Source organism: Myxocyprinus asiaticus, chromosome 5 (assembly GCF_019703515.2).
Source record: "Myxocyprinus asiaticus isolate MX2 ecotype Aquarium Trade chromosome 5, UBuf_Myxa_2, whole genome shotgun sequence".
Classification (NCBI taxonomy): domain Eukaryota; kingdom Metazoa; phylum Chordata; class Actinopteri; order Cypriniformes; family Catostomidae; genus Myxocyprinus; species Myxocyprinus asiaticus.
The window spans coordinates 47,432,913-47,453,517 of NC_059348.1; the positions used below are offsets into that span (position 1 = coordinate 47,432,913).

General features: G+C 39.1%; 1 protein-coding gene across 3 annotated transcripts; it reads right to left on the reverse strand.

Annotated features, from left to right (window-relative positions):
- Window positions 1–421: 421 nt before the first annotated feature.
- On the reverse strand, window positions 422–20,465 carry gpsm2 (G protein signaling modulator 2). Of its 3 annotated transcripts, XM_051698274.1 has the most exons (16): window positions 20,288–20,465; window positions 19,867–19,898; window positions 14,956–15,325; window positions 11,797–12,018; window positions 11,470–11,605; window positions 5,863–6,002; window positions 5,613–5,736; window positions 5,381–5,496; window positions 4,804–4,959; window positions 4,349–4,457; window positions 4,059–4,188; window positions 3,795–3,871; window positions 1,908–2,081; window positions 1,492–1,663; window positions 959–1,197; window positions 422–632 (listed from the first exon to the last, which is right to left on the reverse strand). In XM_051698274.1, exons 3-16 carry the CDS (start codon window positions 15,018–15,020, stop codon window positions 483–485), a joined length of 2,010 nt encoding a protein of 669 aa, XP_051554234.1. In that variant the 5' UTR covers window positions 15,021–15,325; window positions 19,867–19,898; window positions 20,288–20,465; the 3' UTR covers window positions 422–482. The 3 variants fall into 3 exon arrangements, with proteins under 3 accessions (XP_051554234.1, XP_051554236.1, XP_051554235.1); XM_051698276.1 differs by lacking the exon at window positions 14,956–15,325; XM_051698275.1 differs by lacking the exons at window positions 14,956–15,325; window positions 19,867–19,898; window positions 20,288–20,465 and adding an exon at window positions 12,643–12,889.
- Between the last annotated feature and the right edge of the window lie 140 nt (window positions 20,466–20,605).

Genomic DNA, 20,605 nt, shown 5'->3' on the forward strand with positions numbered 1-20,605 from the left:
ATTCTGTTATTTTACAAAAATACAGTGCTGTCTCTTTAACTACACATCTCGTACTAAATGAACGGTAAAAAGTGATAATACAAATTTTAAATAAATACAAACAAACAAACCTGCAGTCTTGTATCAAAAGATACATTTGAGTGATTCATTGCAATAATCATACAAAAAGCTAAACATCCTCAACTAAAAAATCCTTAACTTCAAATGTACAAAGAGCTTAAATCTGATTAAAAAGTTAAAATGTTATTTACAGAAAATAGATTTTTTACCCCCTAGAATCACTCATTATTGCTGTACATGAAATGGCATTAAAGGATAATTGTCCATAATCATTGAGCACACAAAACACAGTTATGACTGATGCTATGACTTTACCATCTTTGTGTTTATATCAGCATGAGATTTGTAATGCTTGTGCACGTCATTGAGTTCAGAAGTGTATATATATATATATATATATATATATATATATATATATGAGTTCAACGGCAGGAGGGCAGTGTGACTCTCTGCTCGTCCATCCTCTTGGCCTGTGAACGCATGATGAGACTGAAGAAGTCTTCATCTGGGACGGTGGGACCACGGGAGGAGGGAAGAGGAGGGGCACACCTCTGATCATCCAGCCGAGACCCCTGACAGGACAAAACAACAGAACAAAACATCTTCATGTTTCATTCTGGCCCAGAAACTTCAAATAAATACAACCTATCCTACCATAAATGCTGTTTTTATGTAAAATAATAAATATTAGCGAGGAAACTGAAAGAGCAAATTCAAAATGCTTTTAAAGAAGTCAGTTCACTCGGTGCCAGCTATTTTCTATGTTTATGTTTAAAAATAGACAACAATGGTACAATCTCTTCAAGCTCAATTTAAACGAGGTCTTCCATTCATTTTTGTACAGGAAGCCAGTCTCCTTGTCCTGTCTCTGGTTAATTAGTGTCAACTTGTCTTTCACCTGACACTTGACGAGAATGTCGAAGAACTGGTCATCAGGCTCAGTGGCGTCCGTGCTGGCCATAATCTGACTTAAAATCATCTGTCTGCTGTTAGTGTTACTGTGTTCAGTCAGGGTGCACAGGCCGGGCAGACTGTTTCCTGTTCCTGCCCTCTGTTCATCCAGCCTCCTGCCCTGAGCACTTGCCAACAGTCTGAGAAATGGCTCCTGACCTGGAGTCGCAGCAGACTCTGAGAACGCTGGAAAGAGTGAAATGTTAAAGGGATAGTTCACTCAGAAATGTAAATTCTGTCATAATTTAATCACCCTCATGTTGTTATAAACCCATATGACTTTCTTCAAATGGAACACTTAAGGAGATGTTAGGCAGAATGACATCTTCAGTCACCATTCACTTTCATTGAATGAAAAAAAAAAAAAAAAAAAAAAAAGAGGCAATGAACGTGAATGGTACTGCCTTCTCTTTTTTTGTTCCATAAAAGAAAGTCATATGGGTTTGTACATATTCAATGAACAGAAGAATAGTGGCTAACATTTCCTGATAGATCTGGGCGGGGTGGTTGGTGGGGAGGAGGAGCTAGAATTGACAGACTGATGGCTCTTCCCATCCTGTATGGCACACCGCTGGTCATCCATCCTGTTGCTCTGGAAACGACTTAGCAGATCAAAAAAGCCCTCATCTCCTAACATGTCTGTATTCCCATGCTGCGAACACGAGGTTCAAAAGGTTAAAGGTTAATTATTACAAACACATTACACCCATTATAATGCTGAAAATATAAACAAAATAATAATAATAATAAAATATATACACACACAAGTCATATAATATCTGTTCCTTATTGAGGGTGAAAAAATTATATAAATATATAAAATTTGAAAATATAAATCTGAAAATTAACCATGCTGTTGTTTTGTGTTTGAGTTGTTGTTTCTGTGTGTGGATTACTTTGTTCTGAGGAGTTTCTCGTGTGTTGCTAGTATCCTGCAGGATTTTACTGGAGCTGCTCTGCAGTTTGTGTTTCTTTCCTCGGAAACGATTGACAAAGGAGAGTTTGGAGGATGATTTAGCCAGTGTGGATTTGGACTGCTTGAAGAGGATATCACTGTTCCACTTCTGACCCTGCAGGATAGGGATTAAATGACTCCTTATGAATCCCGATGCTCTGATTTAAGAACATGCACTTTTGCTTCATTGCCTCAAAAGGTGGTGATGATCTTTTAGAAATTCCAGTACTTTCCCCCCCAAGAATTTCCAGGCCTTTTTTATTATTGAAAACAGATTTTTACATATAAATTCCATCCAGGAACCATTTGATACATATTATTCTTTTTGACCCAAATGGTGATTCAAAACAAGAAAATTAAAAAGAGATAGTTCTATGACTTAAGAATTTAAATCAATTTCCATGACTTTAAGGACCGAAAAAAAAAACAAAACCAAAAAAAAAAAAAAAAAAAAAAAATCACAATTTTAAAATTCCCTGATATTTCCAAGTTTTCCATGACTGTGGAAACCCTGACTTTGCTTCGTTCCAAAAACCTAGCAAGCTACCTATTTAGGCAATATTTTGGGGTACATTCTTTTTTATAATAGACAGTAAACTGTGAGGCAGCTCACTAAGTTTTGGAACAGAGCTTTATAGGTGCTGTAATGGAAAGGTATGCAAAAAATGTACCTACTCCCTGAAAGATATTAATGAAATAAGTGTCCTGAGATATCTCACTGGTCTCTATGACAGCTCTACACTCTGTGAACAACAAACAAATATGTGTCCGTGGGCCTCTGATGCTTTCTGCCTGTCAATCATATTGCGTGTTCTCAGTGTTGTAGTTGAAGCGGATCAATGAGGATTAATGCCATTTTAAGATTTATAATATTTGTCTGTTGTGGGCGCTACTGTGCTACTGCTGTATTTGACAGCCATGGTACCACACAATGCTGCTCTACTGCCTGGTTTAGGTCTCAACCTTGTCTCTGGAAGGCGGGATTTTGGAAAGAAGGGGTGTGGTTAATTCAATGGCTCAGTTTCCTGAAAATTCCAGAACACTAAAATCGCTTACAGCACTTTAAAGAAAGTCCACCTAAAAATGAAAATGATCTCATCATTTACACACCCTCACACCATGCCAAGAAGATTTTATAAGAATATCCACTCTGTAGGTCCATACATTGAAAGAGAATGTTGACCAAAAATTTGAAGCTCCAAAAAGCACATAAGGGCAGCATAAAAGTAACCCAGAAGACTCCAGCGGTTTAATCCATGTCTTCTGAAGCAATCTAATCGGTTTTGGGTGATCACAGACCAAAATATAACTCCTTTTCACTCTACACCTTGCCACTGCAGTCTCCAGGAACAATCATGATTTCAAGCTCGATTACACTTCCTAGAGTTTGACTCATGCGCTGGATGGCGCTTAAAATCATGATTACCAAGTTATATTTTGATTGGAGTTATATTTTGGCCTGTTCTCATCCAAAATTGAATGGATTGCTTCAGAAGACATGGATTTAACCACTGGAATCATATTGATTACTTTTATGCAGCCTTCATATGCTTTTTGGAGCTTCAAAGTTTTGGACAACATTCACTTGCATTGTATGGACCAACAGAGCAGACATATTCTTCTAAAAATCTCTGTTTGTTTTCTGCAGAAGAAAGAAAGTCATACACATCTGGGATCGCATGAGGGTGAGTAAATGATAGAATTTTCATTTTTGGGTGAGCTATTCCTCAAAAAAATATAGCTTGTCAATCAGATAAATGCATGCACTCATTTGATAAAAAAGTAAATAAAACACAGGCAGGAGCTCAAAATCTGTGTTCACACTCACGTTGATCTTGTCTGGTGTAAGTTTTAGCAACTCCAGATTCTCCATACTGTGCCGTCGACTCATCCTGGGTCTGGCACCTGAAAATCAACAAACTCTAATTTGATACTGATACAACCAATCCATTGAAAAGCTTAACAAACAAAAAGAAAGGCCACACACAGTCCCCCAACACTTTATTCTTGTGATTAACTCTCTAGAAGAGCCTGAGATATCAAGGCATGATGGCTGAAAGGTGTTAGTGCTGTAAAACAGTGTGTCCTGTACCGTGCAGGTTGTAGTCAATCTCTTTGTTCTCAGATAGAACCGAATTGTTTGTGCTGTAACTGAGGCCGAGCACCATCTGAAGATCTGAGACGTTCATGCGAGCAGTTAGCTCACCGCTCCGATCTCCAGTCTGAATACAAGATGTTTCAAGGCAAATATTAGGACACTTAAGTTATTTTTACAAAGAATTTAGAGCAGGCTTAAAACAAAAATACTTAATTCACAAAGTAACAAAGGTACAAGGTGCTTCCAAGTGTCTAATGAATGTGTTAATCTGTCGGTGGTCATACCTCTTTTGAGATTTCCAAGTGTTTCTCAGCAAAGTGCATTGCCTGGTCATGATTCCCTAATGCTGTATGTGCGTTTCCTAAACTCCAACAGGCCCTGCCTTCACCAATCCTACAGTAAACATAAACTCCACAAATTGATTTGCAATTACTATGCCTAATTTTTTGTGTGTAGTCATACATAAAAGTACTACTAGTAGTAGTTGTGATAGACTGATATATAGGCCTGGCAGATTAATTAGACAATATCTGGCCATTTTGAGATTATCAACATCGACAACTGTGCCTGATTGGCCATTTCATATTATCTTATTTGATTTTATTAAATTGAATTTGATATACATCTGCAATATATTGGCCATCAGCCACCCTGCTCTCTAAATTTCTGTATCAGACATTAATAAAACCATATCGGTCAACCACTAACTACTACTACATGATTCCCTGTGACAGCACACCTGTCATTGAGATCCTGAGCGATAATGAGATGTTTGAGATGGTAGTCGATGGCCCTCTCATAGTCCTGCAGCAGTGTGTATGTGTTACCAAGACTGTAGCAGGCCTGAGCCTCCACCGCCAGATCCTTAAGCTGCCGTGCCAACTGCAGAGCTTTCCTGCACTCGTAATACAACACAACCATTGTCAAAGCTCTCCCTGAACCAGAACATAGTCACTGTCAGAGCTCTCCAAGAATCAGATAATAACAAATACTGGTTGATGAAGAAAAGACATTTAGATTTGAGTAAAATGTAAATAACTAGCATTTAAGTGCCCATTCGAGGTAGGTGCCCTGTTTTATGTCTGACAGGCTGACAAGGCTTTAACCCTCTGCTCCACTCACCTACACTTATGAGCCTATAAAGTGGATTTCTTTGGAATAACTGTGCTTCTGAATATAAGTGCAGTCAGAAGATTAATGGTTGCTAAATATTACTAATACAGTTGAACTTTGGTGTTGCCAATAATACTGTTGATTATTAACTAATTACTAACATTACTAAGAATGAGTTTCCAAGCACATAAACAGGTGGTCACCTGTAATGTTCCGCAGCCTTCTCGAACTCCCCAAGGAATATGCAGGTGTTTCCAAGATTGCAGTAGGCTCTCCTTTCTGCTGAGCGGTCACCGAACTCTTTAGCAATAAGCAGACGCTGGAAGTCAAATTGTTCACTGTCAGTGATCTATCAGGTTTAGCTGTGTTTTACAGCTTTACACCCTTATCTACACTGTTAACTACTGCATTTGTTTCATGATACAGAACACTCACCTGTTCGTGGGAGGCCGCTGCATCCCGGAAGTTTCCTAGCAGGTAGTATGTGTTGCCCAGGTTCCCATAGGTTCTTCCCTGTGCTGCTCTGTCTCCAAGCTCTTTCACAATATACAAGTTTGCCCTGAGCAATTGAAATTGCAATCATACATTGTAACCTCAATTATTCATTTGGGATCTCAGATATTATGACTCTGTAGGCAAAAGATATTTACACACAAGCCCACACATGTGTTGGTGACACACTCACTCATAGTATTCAGCAGCTTTTCTAAGTGCTGTCATAACTTCCTCAGGGAAGTCACCAGGCTCTGCTCCACTCCAGCAGATGCTCTTCCCTTTAGCGTGGTATACATTTCCAAAATTATAAAGTGCTCGGGCCTGCCCCACCTTTAGGTAAAAAAACAGTTAAACAACTTAAAAAGAAAAAAAAAAAAGAAGAAGAAGAAACAACAGAGAACACCACTTTCCACATTAACCCTAGAGTCCCTTACAATCTTCAAGATTCTTCATAATGACATATTGCACAACCATTAACACATTTACCATGTCTACATATCTCTTGTAGCTTGTTTTTTTTATAACTTCCGTCACCGTCTCATCAGGATGATTCGCTTATGTTGTAGTATTTCGCATTTGTAAATCGCTAAGGATTAGGGATGGGTACGAGTACTCGGGCACTCAGATGTGGCAGCAATGATCGATCGTGAAAACGATTATCGAAGGTGATCAAGCATGATGTGACTTTTCACTTAATTCAAAATTCAGTGACAATTACCTGACAACTGAACACAAACGTATCAAAGAGGGAGCTTTTTTTTAATTTTGAGATTGACCACGTTGTAATTTTGAGGGGTACACTGATTGTCAGAGGTGTCTCATAGCAACCAAACTGATATACGATGCTGCAATGCTATCATTACGATTATCAAAAGAGAGTGTAATCAACCGTGTTTTGAACACCTGTCTCTGCAAAACGTTTGCTAAACACATTTTATTATCATTTAATGTGAGATCTTTGACTCATTAATGGATATTATTTAATAAAAGTGAATGTTTGTCACTGATTGTAAACCTCCCTGTCCTGGGTGCCGAAAAGTTAGAAGTCCAACATAAAGTGTCATTCCGTTGCACTTTCCACAGCTGAAAGGTGGAAATTACAAATCTCCGAGTTGAATGGAACGCTTCATGAATCAAAACAGCAACAACAATATGGAGCATTGTGGCTTTCCCCACAGGAGAGAACACTTGGTCAAAACATGCACACACACACACACACACACCAGGCATATGGCAGTGGACCCAACTCATATACAGCAGGCGAATGTTTCAACGGCCAAACAGAACGCAGCTAAATGGAACAGAATACAGCATCTTCAAAACTTAACTTCAACTTAACACGCATATTAAAAACACGATGGTTATGGCGTCTCCTGTTAAGCCAACCACAATTTAAAAATAGACGGTTCAGACAATCACTAAAAAAACTGGTGCGTGCTTACTAAGATTACTACAGCAACCTGAAGGAAGAACAGACAGACATGCGTTGTGCACATTCTTTCATTGAGTTGGGCAGGGAATCTTCACATAATGACAAAATATGATGCAATATATTTTGATTATGCAATCTTTTGTACATTTTGAAACTGATTATTTGATAAAAGCCTATAATAATGAATAGAGGATACACTGGAACAACAAGACACAATGCAGCAACCAAATACGTTTGTCAGACATGTTATTATATATACAGTTATATACATGTCATTGCCCCTCGAGTACTCGACGAGTAATTAGTCAGAGTACTCGAGTAGACAAAATGGCCAAAATGCCCATCCCTACTAAGGATAAAAGCATCTGCTAAATGAATATATATACATTCGGTTTCAGAGGGCAGTTTCAAGACTGAAGCAACAACAGATTGATGGAAGAACCCAATCAGGATGAACAGGCCTTGGATGGGGAATGACTCCCAAACTGTGGTCAGCAGCCTCTAAAAAACAGAGCAAAGCGATGGCAGTGACAGAAGTTTCTAGGATGGAAGAGGAAGGGTTTATGATTAGCCAGCCAGCAGCAGCAAGGGTGCTGGACAGTATGGGAGGGTACATCTGATAAGAGTTTTAGGATGGGCTGACCTGTGGAAGATACCCCAGGCCAGGCTAAATTTTCTAATAAGATCCACCAATGATAATCTTCCAAGCCATGATAATTTGTCTCTGTGGTATGGCAAAGAGGAGACTTGTCCCCTCTGTGAGGCCCCAAGAGCAAATCTGCAGCATTTGTTGGCTGGGTGCAAGACTGCCTTGGCACAAGGATGGTACAAGTGACGGCATGATCAGGTCCTGAAAAAGCTGGCGGCGATCCTAAAGGTGTGTAGAGAAAAGGCAAACAAAGGCCACCATGCTCCTCAAAGGAAGGTCATTGAGTTTGTTAAAAAAGCGAGGCAAGGCACTGCACAAAGGGAAGCAAGATCAATCCTGGTGCCTGGAAGCGATTAGTCAATGGTCAACGACCTTGGCCAGCAGCTGAAATTTCCTTCTGAGGACACCACTACCTCCTTGAGGTGTTATGGTCGGTGTCAGCTAGAAAAGCCATAATGATTGAGCTTACTGTCCTATGTGAAGAGGGACTGGAGGGAGTCTATGAGAAGAAGAAGCTAAAATATGCTGATCTGGCTGCCGAGTGCAGGGAAAATGGATGTAGGGCTGCCACTTACCCTGTGGAGGTCAGGTTTCAAGGATTTATGGGAAGATCAATGCAGCATCTATTGAAAGATTTTTTTGAAGCCAGACTGATGTCTGTCGAGTAGGTTATTCTGTCACCGAAAAGCAGACAACTGGTAGAATAAGACCCTCTCAAGAGTTTTAGACAGGAAGGGCAAAACTTAGCATAGTGGCTGGCTCCTTGTCAGTGTCCTTGCTTGGTGGACTCACGGAGGTAGACTGGTAGGTCTTTACGATATACATAGGTCTTCACACAAAGAGGGCTGCACACAAGGGCTGCCGCTTCCGCTAAAGTTCTCTCACTACTAATTGCTGTACAACTGAATCCAGCCCACAAATTAGCAACTCAAAGTCAAAAAGTGTCAAAAGCCTGTAGGCCTACCCAAGATTTTGTTTTATTATTATTTATTCGGTCTCAGACATTTGGCTCATTGGACGCTTCCACCTGAAAGAGCCACTCCCTGGCTTTGTATTGAACAGGAAGTTCTTGCCCCTATTTTGCCATTGCAAAGCCTTTCTATCAATCTAACCGGAAAAGTTAAACTACTCCCTGTTATCTCGCATTTGCACTCGGTAAGGACAAAAGTGTCCAGAGTGTTTAATTCGGATATTTATTTAAATGTTGCCTCGAGCTTATGGCTGAACCCTAAACTACATTTCAATAAGTCCCTTTTCTGCTAGTCAGAGTGGATTGTGAGGGGTGTTAGTACACTCGGTGGCCTATATGAGAGTAGTGTGTTGAGATCCTTTGAAAATTTGGTTCAACATTTTGGGATCAACAGATCTCAGTTTTTTAGATATCTACAGCTGCGCCACTTGCTCTGTACTATTTTTGGAAATAGCATTCACTCCCTTAAAGTGGCAGATACTATGAGAGTGGTGATTACTGCTTTTGGAAAAGGTCATGAGGCATCAGTGTATTACTCCCTGTTGATTCAGAGTCTGGGGAATGGAACCTCGACCACTCTCAAGAGATTATGGGAGAAAGATTTAAACTTGGAATTGGAGGAGGGGGAGTGGACTGGAATTCTGAGGAACGTCAAGACTGCATCTAGAGACGCAAGAGTGCACCTTATGCAATTCAAGCTCTTACATCGGTTCTATTGGACCCCCTCTAGATTGTATAGGCTTGGTCTTAAAGGCACACCCACCTGCTGGTGATGGCAATCAGAGGATTGAGACATAACCCATGTCTTTTGGGGGTGTGTTGAGATTCAGGAGTTTTGGCTGAAGGTTCAGATTCTGGTGTGCGATATATTAGGTACATGGGTATCATTTTGCCCCAGGCTCTGTATTTTGGGTGATGGGGCAGTCATTGACATTGAAAATAGACATATTAAGAGTTGGGTTGTAACCAGTGTCATGATCACCAGACAGATCATCCTAAGGGGCTGGAGGTCAGCAGGAGCACCCTCCGAGTGGTGCTCGGAGAAGGAAAGGGTGGTGGCCTTTGAGGAGGGGTCATTTAGAAGAATGGGGAAATACAACGGGTTCGGGGAGAAATGGGGAGGGTATATATCATTTATGGATGGGTGATTATTTTAATTATATATATATATATATATTTTTTTTTTTTGTGTGTGTGTCTGTGTGTCTATATAATGTGTGACCACTGGGATGTTGTTGGGGTGAGGGTGGGGTTGGGGATTGGGAGGGGGAGGGGTAATAGTTGGGGTTAAGACTGATTCTGTGTTTATATGTTTTGTTTTTCGGTGTTCATTTATGAAAATCAATAAAAATTGTTAATCTGAAAAAGTGTCAAACACCTGAAACTTAATTATCAGTGAAGTGCAGCACAATCTCCTGGCTAACAAAAACTACTAGTCCAGTGTCACTGCAAAAAACACAGCAAACAAACAAACTACAGTTGTTGTTCCCCTCTGACAGACCAAATGCTTGTTCTTAATTGTCAATGAAGCGCAGCACAATCTCCTGGCTAACAACAACTACTAGTCCAGTGTCACAGCTAAAAAACAAACTACAGTTGTTGTTCCTCTCTGACAGACCAAATGCTTGTTCTTAAGGAGGAAGGTCTTGATGGGGATGCAATAACTAAAAGCAACTGAAAGGATCCATCGTCCAACTCCGGGTCCTGACTTCCCTGACCGCTGCCCCACCACCAGGAGATGTTCAGGGATTAATGGGGTGAAACATCTGTGATTGGTGGCTCCTGGCTAATGACTGAAGGCACTGATGGAGGTACGGCAGGCAATAATGCCCAGCAGGTTTAGACAGCTACCTGCGCATCTGACGATTGATTACGTTATGTAAATATCTACTGCAGGGTTCGGCAATGTTTTTAACATGAAGTGCCATTTTTTATTTTCCTGGTCAATGGCTATTTTGTTTTTTGCACCTGCCTTCCAATCTACATCTTGATGTAATCCTTCCTCATGATCACGCAGCGTGTTTTCATCAGCTGAATGGGAGGCTAAACACTACTAAAGTGTGATGAGACTCGCGCTGCGGGTGCAAGCCATTTGTGCATCACAAGCCAATCAACTATTTAGCCGTTTTCGGTGAATCGCACCTGCAAAATCCTAAAACTTTTCCAGGTTTAATTAATATTTTGAATAGACTTGAAAAATCCCCACGATGTGGGTTTATGTTTTCTGTTTTAATCGTTTAATGTAATTTTGAGTGTGACCATGGTTTAAGGAGGGTGTACCTGTATGCTGGGTTGGAAATCTCAAGGATTAATAGTGGTGTTTTCCTTATTACATCACGTGTTGTTCTGAAAGCAAAAAGAAACAAATGAAACACGGAACGTAGGCTGTCATCTGTGCAGCCTGTCTGAAGCAAAGCAGGCGCATTTACTCGTGCAATTAACCAAAAGTGAAATGCTGCTGGCTCGTGATGCGTGAATGGCTTGCATACACTGCATGAGTCTGTTGGGTATACTGCAGTCTCGTCACATTTTAACTTTTTGTTTAGCTTCCCATTCAGCTCATGAAAACATGCTGCGTGATCATGAGGAAAGATTACATCAAGATTTGGATATGCAGGTAGATTGGAATGCAGGTGCAGAATTTATATAAATAAAACAGTCTACTCCTCTCTCACCGTTGCTGGCGTGCCAGTGATTACCCCATGCCATAGGTTGCCGACCCGATCTTCTGTATACATCCACTCACCTTGTCGCCCAGTTCCTTGGCAATATCTAAATGCCTCTGACAGCAGACCACAGCTTCATCAAAGCGTCCCAAAACCTTAAACGTGTTCCCCAAGTTACCGCTGGCTTTGGCCTCACCAAGCCTATCCCCTGTGGTCCTGAGAAAACAATTCAGCACCCAGTACTGATAATAATATTCAATATATATATCATCAAATTCTTATCAATATTTATTGTTAAAAAGACAACAGAAAAAACACTGCATTGGGATTTAAAGTGTTTAGTTTGGAGTTCGGTGGAGGCTACATTTGTCAAGAACAATTTATAATCAATGTGCGAGTTTGAATACCTAGTTAAAGTGAGATCATGGTGGTGGAACTCCAGAGCTTTGCTGTAGTCATGCAGGTGGAAGTAGGCATTACCCAGTTGACTGTAGATGGCACTCAGAACCTGCAGGTCTTCTGTACCAACCTGCATAGCGGCCTCGAAGAAAGAAACTCCAGCGCTGTAATCCCCCACCTTACACAGCCGCTCCCCCTCCAGAGCCAGGTCCAAACAGGATGCCTCCATCCTGCAGGGGGCAGAATAAACACTTTTACATCAATCAATCAATCAAATCAATCAAGTTGATTCCTTTAGCCTTTTCTATTGCAGTAGAATTAGCCAGTTTACAAAGCACCAATAAAATGTTAAAATTAGTCTAACCCATTCACAGCCCAACTCTTATGACAATCTAGACAATCTGGTGTCATCGTTTGTGCTGGGCAATTCATAATTACGCAAATAACACTTCAGCCCAATACTTTGCTTTCCCAAACAATCCTCAAAAAGTGAATCAATTAAACATTAATAAATGTTAACATACTTTTTGACACTATTTCATGTGAATATGTTTTAGGGTTTACTTCATGATTGTCACTTGTGTGTGACAGTGCACGTCATAGAGCAGCTGGATGGATAATCGTCATGCTAGTAAACAAACACATTGTAAACCCCTTTAAAACCCATTACAGCTTCAGTAAAATTAAAAATACAATAGTAAAACGGTAAAACTGCTTAAAGGATCCAATACAAAAATCAGAGAACAATCAATCCTGCACTTCATAATTTCTGTGGGCTAAGAAACAGACTAAGAATTTTCAGAATAACTAGCTCTACGAAATAACTAGCCAATTACACTTTGTAGAGGCCCTACCTGGTACCTCTCTGCCTCACACAAGCAAAGCAAACAGGACATTTGAAAGGCATCTAAAGGGCTTCCGTTGTCTCCTTAAAAAGTCCTGTGATGGGGCTGTAATATCCCAAACCAACTGTCCCAAACAAACATACATCACGATGAGGGAACTCTCTGCCAATCAACCAAATTCTTCATCAGCAATTATACCACGAAACAATGTGAACAAATACAATGACTTTAAAAAGAATATTCTACAAAGCAGTTTCCCATCTGACAACGTCACATTGGATGTCTTTGAGGGCAGAGGTTGATGATGGCTTTGGCAAAACCTGTCATGCTCAGCACTTGCATGGCTAATCTGATTGTGTTTCTGCTTTCCACGGTCATGTGTGATTAACAGTCCCACTGAGAGGGACACTACAGTAATTAGGCCTCGCTGTGTTTGTTGCTGGAGGCATATTACAGAAACATCCTAACTTTGGAATCCTATATTATTTGCTTTGACACCATGGCAATTTCAGTTAGGATCTCATTTAGGAAAAAAGCTTTAACAGAACAACATTTTCTAAGTGCATTATTTTAACTACAGTTAGGATTTGCTTCTGTAATATGAATTTGTGAAAAATCCTAACTGATCAGTTCTTAAGTTAAGACTTAAGATAGGACATTTTCTGTAATATGCCCCCTGATGTCATAAAGCTCTTCAATTCCAGCAGCACTCATTTCATCATGTGACTGATTGGTAGACTACATGGTTCAGAGTTAAGCATCTTTATTTAGATTAGAAGCAGAATTAACTTGCATAAAAGAAAAATCAAAAGTTCACTTTTTGTGACCCCAAACAATACTTTTGAAAGGGATGAGAACGATTAATGATTCAGCTTAACAATTACATAAACCATTATTTTTGCACTTTTGAGCAATTTGTATTGCATTTACTGCCCTCAGCAGGCTGTTGCCAAATGATGAGATCATTTCAGCAAAGCAGATATAACAAATCAGAAATAAATTTAATACAATTCTTGTTAAAAGCAACAACAAAGACTTTATAGAGGCATAAATGCAATCAAATAATTTATCCTAATTATATATTAAATACAAATTCTAAACAAACAAAAAATGTGGTAACATTTAATTGGCCTATTTCATTCTTTAACTACACTGCCATGAACAACAACAGGTCATTGCTTGCACGTCAGTAAGATTCATTCAGGTGTTTTTGATTCAATAACCAGCCCATAAGAGTCATTTGATCAGGAATTGGACTACACTCACAGCGCTGTATGTTTCATGCTGTAGATTCAAAAGAACTAGCTCATTAGAGGTAATAATTCAAGAAGGTGTATTTTAGTGAGGCGCGCCTTCCACATCTGTGTAAAATTGCACATTCTGGAAATGAAACGTTATGAACATTAAACATTTCCTGTGTTTAAAAAATAAAATTGGCAACATTTCTGAACAAGAACGTGTTCTAAATTTCCAACCCTACTTTGGAAATAATCTCATACTCTCATACAAAATCTCATATTCCCATTTTGGGTGAGGATAGCTCTAAAAATCTATATAAAAAAAATCTAATCTAAAATAAAAGGCCTATATGGTTTAAATTGAAAAAGTTCCTTGGTGGCCTAATCAGACTAATGCAGATAGTTTAAAATAAAGGTCACGATATACAGTATCCTGTAGTGTAGACTATGCTCTTGGCGCTTACCTGAATTAAAACAGACCTGATCATCACTGTATAACATATTCAGTCTGAGTGACAGATGTTTGCCACGGAAAAAGAAAAAATAGAAAAAGATGAAAGAAGCCCCAGCACACAGGCTGACCAACAGACAAAAGACAACTATCATAAATGATTCAGAGTTATTAAATACTGAGTAAATTGACATAAGCACACCTGTCTGCTTCTCTACGGAACACCTGCTTTCTCATTCAAGAATAAAAGTGTAATTTAGTATATTCATACTGCTTTAGAAAATAATAATAATAATAAAAAAATAAAAATAAAAACTTTCAGTTGGTTTAGTGAACGTTTTTTTCTCTTAAATTGTATGCACTGACTAGAAGTCTACGTTTATCCTTGAAAGCCATTGCCAGTTATTCAAGTAAATTAGAGAACAAACAAGATTTGCAGCCTGCCAGACTAGGCTTAATATACATCAATAAACAAAAAAGTAGAAGAGGAAGTGAAAAATAAATTAGTTTTTGGACCGTCTTTAATAATGCTTCAACATAAATTTTGGAATTAATCTTGCAATTTCTCCAAAGCACTAAAAAAAGTACAATATTAGCTGCATGCCTCAAAGGCGATTAAGGTTGAATGCCTACCTGTAGTGGACATGAAAGAATCGGTCCTCATTCTGCATGCTAACCACTGTACTGCTCGCAGCCATTGAAGAGCATTATCAAGAGCTGATCCAAGCCAAATCCAGAAAGTAATCCATCAAACAAGAAAAATTAAATGAATCCCAGGAAGGAGTTCAAAAAAGCAGAACTTTCACTATGCAAGTTTTCACAAGCACTTCTGAAGTCTCTCTACTGTTTTCCTCTGGTGGAGTCCAGTGTGAGCACAACAGTAGGGCTTCTCCACAATATTATTATAGTCACAGGCACTGGCTTTCCTCAGCAGTGGATTTGGGAAGTGTGTGTTTGTGTGTGTGCATTGTGTGTTTTGTCCAGGACACTCTTCCGGAGCTCTCTGTGAATAGAACACAAGATGTCGAGTGTGAAGCCTCATTCTGAACGTAATGCCATGGCAACACCCACTAAGCAGCAGATACATGCAAGGGAGGCAAAATTCAGAGAGTGTGTCAGTGTTAGCTTTGAAAGGGGGCCCAAATATGAGAGAGAGAGCAAGAGCGATCAGCTCATAAACACAGCTGATTGTCTGCAATGCATGCAGGCCAGAAAGCATGTGTCTAAGTGCAGAAAGAAATCTTAGTCAAGTCTTTTGCCCCTGCCTTCACTCCCTGACTGTTCACCCCTCTCTTACACAACCATACAGACTTAAAGTATAAAAGAACAAGTACATTTTCAGTGATCTTCTCGTATCCGTATGACTGGTCAGGGAACAACTTGGACAAATGCAGCCCATCGCCCATAATGCATTTCATTTATGTTCTTGCCATTTTCCTTTACGGCTCTTCAGCAGTATGGCAAGAGTAGCACTCGACTACTGATTTGACTTTCGTCTGTTAATCTATGACAGGCATATTCCAAAACAAGGTTCAAAAACGTCCTATAACAACTCTAATGACGAGTGTAGGTTACTTTCAAACATATTACAGCTCAGTGACGTGGAAAGCAGATTTGTCATAGCTGAACTAATCCACGAATAAGATAATCAGATTGAGGAGATACAAAGCCATGTTGACTGAAACATTTACATTTTTATTTCAGAAACGTATGGAGACTTTTTGGGTAACTATCACTCATGCAAGTAATGCCTTTTTTGTAGATCACTTTGGTAAGAAATTTACCAAAAACTTATTTTCAAATGTAAGCAGTGTTATTTGTATACATTTATCTATATTTAATTCAAGCTAACTCAACTCAATGGGTTGTGCATTCATAACCCATTTTATTCCATATGTGCCATATTTCCGAGTCAAACTGGATATTCAAAGACTGGATTAGTCTTTTCAGAGGCGAACCATATTCTTCAGAAGACAATTTTTTTTAATGCACCAATGAATCATTCACAATAAGACCAGGAAAATATATAAAGTAGATGGATTCATTGTGACGAAAGCACACATGTACACACGAGAACTGAAGCGATACAACTGGAAGTTCAGCTCGGTTTATTTACAACAGAACACTGTTCACAAGCCTAATTGGTTTTGCTTTCATTTGAACATGCCAGCGTGCTTATGTCACACGAGAGACTGCGTCTACTCTGTCCTCTCATGAGCGCATATTGTAGAGCGACCGGAAGTAAACAATTATAGTGAAAAGGACTTAAATATTGATCTGTTTCTCACCCAAAGCAAACTGTTTTTTGTGCATATAACATGCATTACACAGACATCTTTGACCGTTGTCATGTTTATCGCACCGCTTTTAAAAGACGCTGTCAGTTACAATTTAGCAAAAGAGACTCTGTTAGGCTTCATTCAGCTGCTCTGCGTCTTGCTGCTCTTGCGCCCACCTGCACGATTTTTAATTGTTGGTGTATGTAAACAAGAACTAGCTGGACATCTTTGATCGATTTGATATGTTTCTTGTTATCTGTGCCTCAGTGCACCAATGTGTGTGTGCCATGTTTCCCTATGCTATGGACTGTGTATGCGCAGCTAATATCAGCGTGGATTGCTTGTGAACTAGTCGTAATATGATTCAAGCGAAAATGACCAATTATTACTAAACTGTGACAGATTTGTTGCAAAAAAACTTTACTGACATTAACAGTGGACCTCAGGGAAGATAATAGAATTATATTAAAAAAATAGCATGATTTGAATTCATGACCCCTTTAAGTATTTTGATATTTAAATGTTTTTTTCGTCATTCTACCCCGTTTTTAAAGCCTTAGACGAAATAACATGTCTCCATTTTATTATGATTCCAAGTTAAATATGAATAAATGACTTTTTACAGAATGACAATTTGTATGACAATTAATCATCAAAATAGCTAATTATAATCGCAATTATTTGTTTAACAATTAATCGTCAGCCAAATTTTATAATCGTGACAGCCCTAATTTATGTTAAATTAAACAGCACACAGCTGTAGTATTTTGGATTCCAACTGCCCCATTTAAAATGTAAAGGGATCGTTCACCAAAAAATATAATTCTCTCATTATTTACTCACCTTCATGTTGTCCCAGGTGTGTATGACTTTCTTTCTTCACCAGAACACATTTGAAGAAAAATAGAAATATTTATTAGTTCAGAACGTCCTTAAAATGCAAGTGAATGGTGAAATCTTTCGAATGTCCAAAAATCACAGACAGTCAGCATAAACGTCATCGATACGACTCCAGCTGTTAAATTAATGACTTCTAATGCGACACGATTGCTTTTGGTTTGAAAAAAGATAATATTTAAGTACTTTTTAACTATAATCCAACACTTCAGGAGAGGGTGAAGTCCAAGTGGTCTCTCGTGTGACGTATTTGCGTTGCCAAAGTAATCTCAAGTTCTCCACTCGGTTGAGACATCCAGGATGAGCACACAAACACACCATTGTGAGTAAAGAAACGGATATAGCAGATCTAAACCAAAACCAACCACTGTAAAGCGTTCCTGCTTTTCATCAGCGCTGCTCTTCTGGCTGTGATGCACGTGCGTCAGTTCTCACATGTTTGTCAAATGCCAATGCAATTACGTCACACGTGCATACCGCTGCAGAAGGGAAGTATGATTTAGAGTTAAAAAAAAAAGTACTTAAGTATTTTTCTTTTTTGCACCAAAAGTGATTGTGTCACTTTAGAAGACATTCATTTAATAGTTGGTGTCGTATGGATTAAGTTTATGCTGACTGTCTGTGATTTTTGGAGCTTCAAAAGAGAAATCGTCATTCACTTACATTTTAAGGACCTACTGAGCTAAGATATTTTTCTATTTTTCTTCAAATGTGTTCTCGTGAAGAAAGAAAGTCATACACACCTGGGATAACAAGAGGGTGAGTAAATAATGAGAGAAATTTAATTTTTGGATGAACTATCCCTTTAAGGGTGTGTTCACACTTGGCAGGTTCGGTTCAATTAAAACGAACTCTGGTGTGATCGCTCTGTTAGTGCGATTCATTTGAACAAGTGTGAACGCTGCCATCCAAACCTTGGTGCGCACCAAACAAGCGGACCGAGACCACTTGAATAGTGGGTCTTGGTCCGCTTCCAAACGAACTCTGGTGCGGTTCGATTGATATATGAACGCAGCATGGACCGAAGACATCTAAACGGACCAATAACAGGAAGTAATTTGCCTAATACTGACCTCAAGCATACCTGGTTCTTCTCATCATAGGAGCTATGTTGCCCTTTACAGTTCTGTACAGGCGTCGGAACCGCCGTCAGCCATCCTTGCAGCATATCTTCGTTTGTGTGTGCAACGGAGTTATTCCTGGCACTGTTTTGACTCCTTTACACATTTTATTAGCTCTTCGTTTGTTCTCAGCTGGTAAAAATACCACCATATATACATATATAAATCCAACGAGCACATTTCGCCCAACAGCCAGCATTGCTTTGGATGTTCAGCAAGTTCCGTCGCAAAATATACGTCATCAAAGCTGTCCAATCAGGTTGTGATCTTTAGGTTCGGTGTTAAAAATGCCACTGTGAATGCTAAGTGAACCAGGACTAAATGTATCATTTTCATTTTTGGTCTGGACCAAGAGAACCAAGAGAACCGAACTACAAGTGTGAACACTGATGAAAAAGAGGAACACATTCAATTGTCAGGGCTGATACACAAAATGTGTGCTAAAACATGTACCAACATTTGTGCCAAAAACCTTTATATATATTGAGCTGTCTATTCCATTACAGAGAACAAAGAGAACTCAAAAACAGAGAGCCAGTTACAAAACTGGTTTGTGTGTCATCATCTCAACAGAAAAACAGCTGTGTGCTTCTCAAGGCAGCTCAGAGGCAGGTTAACTTGACAAGATGAGACATGAATAGAGGTAAGAGAAGAGACAGATGCAAAGTCAAGTCATCAACACAACCTCCATGACACACAGTAAATGACTGTCACTTGACAGCTGAAATTGAAGAACTCCCTTTTTATAGACCTCCTTAAGCTTGGAATACAAAGCAAACACAAAGTGGCCTTAGTAAGCAATTACTAAACATTTGCCAGATTCAGCAAAGAGTTTTTCAGTATACTGTGTCAAAAGGGCATGTAGGTTGCGCATAAAGTTCTGAAATGTGAAAGTGTTTTCAAAATATATCATAACAGATAGACAGACATACAGACAGATAGATAGATAGATCGACAGATAGATAGATAGATAGGATAATTAAAAGCAAAATAAGGTTGATGGAAATAATATCGTAAGACTATGTAAAAAGCTGATATTCTGGAAAAACAGCTATGAAAACACCAGCCAATGTCACTCAAACATGTCAGTCCTAATAGAAAAGCAGTATAATGACACACCAGTGTCACACACCCAAAGCAAACAGAAAAAATAAAGCCCAGGTTTAAGCAAGAAATATTTATACTACTGAGGGTATAAAGTATCCATGATTTATAATAATAATAATAATAATAATAAAAACACCAACCTGAAATGTGTAATACTGACTTCTGGACAAACCTAAACAAAATCAGATGAAAAGCACAAACATTACAATTCAACATATCTGATCAAATAAACAAAACACCACTTACTGTATTTCATCATCACTTCTAGGGTACAGAAGATAAATTATTTTTTAAATGTATTAAACTACAGAAACAGAACATCCCCCTGTCTGTCACTGAAAGCACTTCTCATGTCAGGACCAACGCCGTAAGCCTTTTATAATTTCACATAACCATATTATCTTAATTACCAAGTATTACCAAGTATTCCGCGCTAGCTGAAGTGTTATGTAATATTTTTGCAGTTTATTGTTTATTTTGTTGTGCTAGCCGATTAGCGCGTGCAGCTACTGGTCTCTTAACGGCCGTTATGGGCCAAACTTCACTCATACTCATACTCACTCAAACTCCTCCGAATTTCCACCGACCCAACTCTCGGCTCCGTCTTTTACAACAAACAGGGAAAATGATAACAATTAAATCCGAGCAATTGATAAAAATTGGAAAATGTATATATTTTTCCGTTTAAATCGATATGTTCTGACACCGGTGCGGTTAGTGAGAAAACTTCAAAACTAAGATGCAGATAGAAGAGGCGTGTCTGATGCGTTGCTGACTCGACCAGCCAATCAGAGCATAGAATTCAAATATAACCACACCCCTTTAGGAATAACCAATGAAATTTGAATGTTCAATCGCTATAGTGTGAGGATAAAACGT